This window comes from Panicum virgatum, chromosome 1K (assembly GCF_016808335.1).
Source record: "Panicum virgatum strain AP13 chromosome 1K, P.virgatum_v5, whole genome shotgun sequence".
Taxonomy (NCBI): domain Eukaryota; kingdom Viridiplantae; phylum Streptophyta; class Magnoliopsida; order Poales; family Poaceae; genus Panicum; species Panicum virgatum.
The window spans coordinates 44,432,288-44,436,568 of NC_053136.1; the positions used below are offsets into that span (position 1 = coordinate 44,432,288).

General features: G+C 46.8%; 1 protein-coding gene across 1 annotated transcript; it reads left to right on the forward strand.

Moving 5' to 3' along the window:
- Positions 1 to 461: 461 nt before the first annotated feature.
- Positions 462 to 3,924, forward strand: LOC120711476 (cationic amino acid transporter 9, chloroplastic-like). Its single transcript, XM_039997027.1, has 8 exons — positions 462 to 843; positions 1,155 to 1,564; positions 1,889 to 2,065; positions 2,177 to 2,401; positions 2,503 to 2,679; positions 2,791 to 3,027; positions 3,258 to 3,347; positions 3,499 to 3,924. Exons 1-8 carry the CDS (start codon positions 504 to 506, stop codon positions 3,643 to 3,645), a joined length of 1,803 nt encoding a protein of 600 aa, XP_039852961.1. The 5' UTR covers positions 462 to 503; the 3' UTR covers positions 3,646 to 3,924.
- The last annotated feature ends 357 nt before the right edge of the window (positions 3,925 to 4,281 follow it).

Below are 4,281 nucleotides of genomic sequence, written 5' to 3' on the forward strand. Positions count from 1 at the left end.
GGAGGTTTCTCGATCTTAGGAATTTCATAGGAATCAGGTTCCTCTATTTCGCTGACGTCATTATGGAGCGTTGGGACAAATGAATGCGTGAGTAGCTTTCCAGGTGAGGAATGGAAAAATGAGCTAGATCTGGTGTTCTTCCTCATCAAGGAGCTACAGTTCCAAGAAAGAATCCAAATCAAGATTTTTTTTCCTTACGAAAAATTCATCACACATGAACACAACGGAAAAAAGACGGCTCGGGAGCCAACGGGCTGAAGCCTATTCTGACGGATTGAAGCCCAGGACGGCGAATCCTCCGAAGATTGAACCCAGAAACATCATACTGTGCAAATTGATTGAAGCCCAACCTAACACATCCAATTACAGCCCAAGAACGAAGAATGGCAGCCCAACCGGGATCTTTCCCTTCCCTCTAGGCCTCTACCAACCAAACCCGATTCCCCCAAGGCCCCAACGAATCCGCGGCGAGCGGCGGGGCCACGCCTCCGCTGCTCCTCCGCATGACGCAAGAGCCGACGTCAATCCTGCCGGCCTGGGCGCGGACGCCAACGACGCGACGGCCCAAGTCGCGACGCCACCAGCTACCCATCTCCTCAGGCGCCATGGAGGAAGCCGACGACCACAGACCCCACTCCTCAGCCGGCCGCCCCTTCCTCTCCGGCCTCTGCGCCGCGGCGCTCCGCCGCAAGCCCCTCGGCGCCCACACGTCCACCGCCGCCTCCGGCGAGGGCCTCGTGCGGCAGCTCGGTGTCCACGAGCTGGTGCTGCTCGGGATCGGGGCTTCCATCGGCGCCGGCATCTTCGTCGTCACCGGCACCGTCGCCCGCGACGCCGGCCCAGGTCAACACAACAGTCCCTTAGCTCCTGTTGCCATTTGTTTACTAGAGTTTGGAGTGGAGGGGACCAACAACCTCTTGGTGCAAGCGTGTAGTAGAATTTGCAATGACATGGAAAATTTGGTGGAATCACTCGTGCGACCAGTAAATCGTTCGAGAATTGCTTGGCTGTTTGGCTCCGTCAAATGCTTGAATTGAACTGTTTTTTTTTTCTCTGTAGATTGAATCGGAGCGATACTTTACTTGCTTATTACACAGAGTTTTCCGTTCTTTATTTTCTGCTGAAAATAACACCAGTGCTTCAAATTGAAACAGGTGTTACGATCAGTTTTGTTCTTGCTGGAGCTGCGTGTGTGCTCAATGCCTTGTGCTATGCTGAACTTGCATCTCGATTCCCTGCTGTGGTTGGGGGAGCATACCTGTACACATATGCGGCATTCAATGAGATCACTGCCTTCTTGGTTTTCACTCAGTTGATGGTGGATTACCATATTGGCGCAGCAAGCATTGCTCGCAGCTTAGCAAGCTACTTTATCCAATTCTTGGAGCTTATCCCGTTCTTGAAGGGGCACATTCCAAGCTGGATAGGACATGGAGAGGAGTTTTTCGGGGGTGTTGTGTCGATTAATATATTGGCCCCGATTCTTCTCATCCTATTAACTGCGATTCTGTGCTACGGTGTGAAGGAATCATCAGCTGTGAACACTTTTATGACTACTCTGAAGGTAAGAGTAAGACTGCTTGCGTGCTAAAATAGTTTTTCCTTCCACTACAATTTGTAGCTTATACACTGTGACTGTGTTAATCTGGGTAGGTGAACAAGTGATTAAGTGACTTTTTATGTAACATCAGCGTTAAGTGGCTAAGTGAGCCTTTTTCGTATAACATTATTATTGGTTCTTCTATGATAGGGGGTATTGATTATTACACATTTATACACATACATAAGGTCATTATTAGGTGTTCTATTTTTCTCATGATACCTTTCATGTTTGGGAGATCTTATTCTTTTGGGCTGATGTGATAATGCACCTATTTCTAATATGCAGATAGTCATTGTAATAGTTGTTGTATTTGCCGGTGTTTTTGAGGTGGATGTATCAAATTGGTCACCATTTATGCCTAATGGTTTCAAATCCGTTGTGACTGGAGCCACAGTAGTCTTTTTTGCATATGTTGGATTTGATGCAGTTGCTAATTCTGCTGAGGAAGCCAAAAGGCCACAGGTAAGACAGTAGGCTCACTTATTCGTCACCTAGTTTCTTTAGGACCATATTCTGTTTAGTGTGAAATGCATTTTAACTTTTTTTTCTGCCCATGCAAACAAACATTTTCAGAGGGATTTGCCCATCGGTATTCTAGGAAGCCTTCTAGCATGTGTCTTATTATATGTTGCTGTATGCTTGGTCATTACTGGAATGGTGCCATATACATTACTTGGTGAAGATGCTCCTTTGGCTGAGGCTTTCGCTGCTAAGGGGCTCAAATTTGTTACTGTATTGATCAGCATTGGTGCTGTTGTTGGACTTACTACAACACTTCTAGTTGGCTTGTATGTTCAGGTATACCTACTAATTTATTATGTATCACTGATCAGAATCGTACTTTTGCTCATCAAATTGATCTACTTGATGAACATTGCATCCTCCATAATTTTAAACAGTCACGTTTGTATCTTGGCCTTGGAAGGGATGGGCTTCTACCTTCAATATTTGCTAGAGTACACCCAACAAGGCATACTCCTCTGCACTCTCAGATCTGGGTTGGCTGTGTTGCGGCAGTCATGGCAGGTCTCTTTAATGTGCACATGCTCTCACATATTCTTTCCGTTGGCACGCTGGTACGGAAACTTCAGTAAATATTTTCACTACAATATCTCATTCTTACCATTCATCAGTCACATTAATATTAGCCTTTTTAACCCTTCTAAGTTCTATCTTTCTGGGAGCAGACCGGTTATTCAGTTGTATCAGCTTGTGTGATCACATTAAGGTGGAATGACAAAGCAACTAGTTGTCGCTCCCTTGGAAGTATGTCAATCTGGCAAGAGGGTGCTCTATGTCTTGTCATTGTTGCTCTTTGTGGTTTTATAGTGGGACTTTGCTATCGATTCAACTATTCTATTGCCTTTATGGTAGTAGCTTTCCTGATAGCTGTTGCTGCCAGTTTTGCTCTCCAGTTCCGTCAGGTAAATCCCCATTTATATCTGCCAGTCCTAATTATCAGATATTGCATATCCATATAATCTCATGTGCATGTAATGATCCATGGTTATGTTGGATAAATCACACCATTCATTTTGCTGTTTGAAACCATGGATAGACATGTCATGGAACTAAAATTTAGATGCATTGATGTTCAGTGTCAGCTTGCTGATGCATTGTTTTCTGCAAAACCTTGCCTGCCATGTATTTCCAGGCCTATGTGGATCCGCCTGGCTTTTCTTGTCCTGGGGTACCGCTGGTTCCAGTTATCTCTGTTTTCTTCAACATGGTCCTGTTTGCTCAGGTTTGCACTGCTCTACATTTTCGCATTGTTTTGGTTTCAGTTACAGATTTCAGCAGTAAAAAAATCCCTTTATGATGTTGCCTTGATGACGTCTATTTACCACCACATCCTCATGAGTCATGACTGATGGCATTGACACTTTGTTGGGCAGCTACATGAAGAAGCGTGGTATAGATTTGTCATCCTTAGCCTCGTCGCTGTGGGAATTTACTCCGGCTATGGCCAGTACAACGCTGGTCCTTCCAGCTCAGATCACTCTTCTGTTGGTTACCACGGTGTTCCTTCTGAAGCTCCATGAGCTGTGTGCCTGTGTCAAGCCTCCAAGTTCTTCGGAAATCCAGCACCATAAGATGGAATCTAATCTCTCTTTTTTTCCTCGTGAAATGTTGCACAGTTCGTACGCTGTAGTTACATATGTAGACGACGAGTTTCTTAGCCTGTAAAACGAGTTGTAGTGTCCACCGCACCATTTGTTAAGGAATTGAATGTGCCAAGTGAATATACTTTCATACCCAATAAAGAGAGAATAAGGAGGAGCTGATGCAGTACTTTCAGCAACCCTTCGTCTTGCGCAGAATATTTTGTGTATATTTACTGTGAAGAGTTCTTGTGAAGTGCACTGTGCCGTTGCCGTGCACAGCGCCACAGGCCCACGGAGCCTCGGCAGTCGGCATCAAAATAAAATGCTGGGCCGCCAGCTGCTCCTCCGTTGGTCCTGGGCCTCGCTCCTCCGCACCGCCGTACTTTCGGCCAGGAGAGGATGGTGGTGTGGTGTGGTCACTGACACTGTACGTGATAAATCTGCCGAGGACGCGCCCAGGCCCAGAGGCAGGCGGCCGCCTCGTCCTCGCCTTTCCTCCCGCCGCGCCGTGCGCGCAGTTCGCCACGGCTACCGTGCGGCGGCGGGAGCCTCGTTCTTGCGATCGCACGAGTC

Excerpts from the sequence above, each read along its gene's own strand:
- LOC120711476 (XM_039997027.1), top strand. The coding sequence starts at position 504 with ATGACGCAAGAGCCGACGTCAATCCTGCCGGCCTGGGCGCGGACGCCA. Across the intron at positions 1,565-1,888 it reads CTTTTATGACTACTCTGAAG|ATAGTCATTGTAATAGTTGT; the intron begins GTAAGAGTAAGA and ends TCTAATATGCAG. Across the intron at positions 3,348-3,498 it reads ACATGGTCCTGTTTGCTCAG|CTACATGAAGAAGCGTGGTA; the intron begins GTTTGCACTGCT and ends TTTGTTGGGCAG.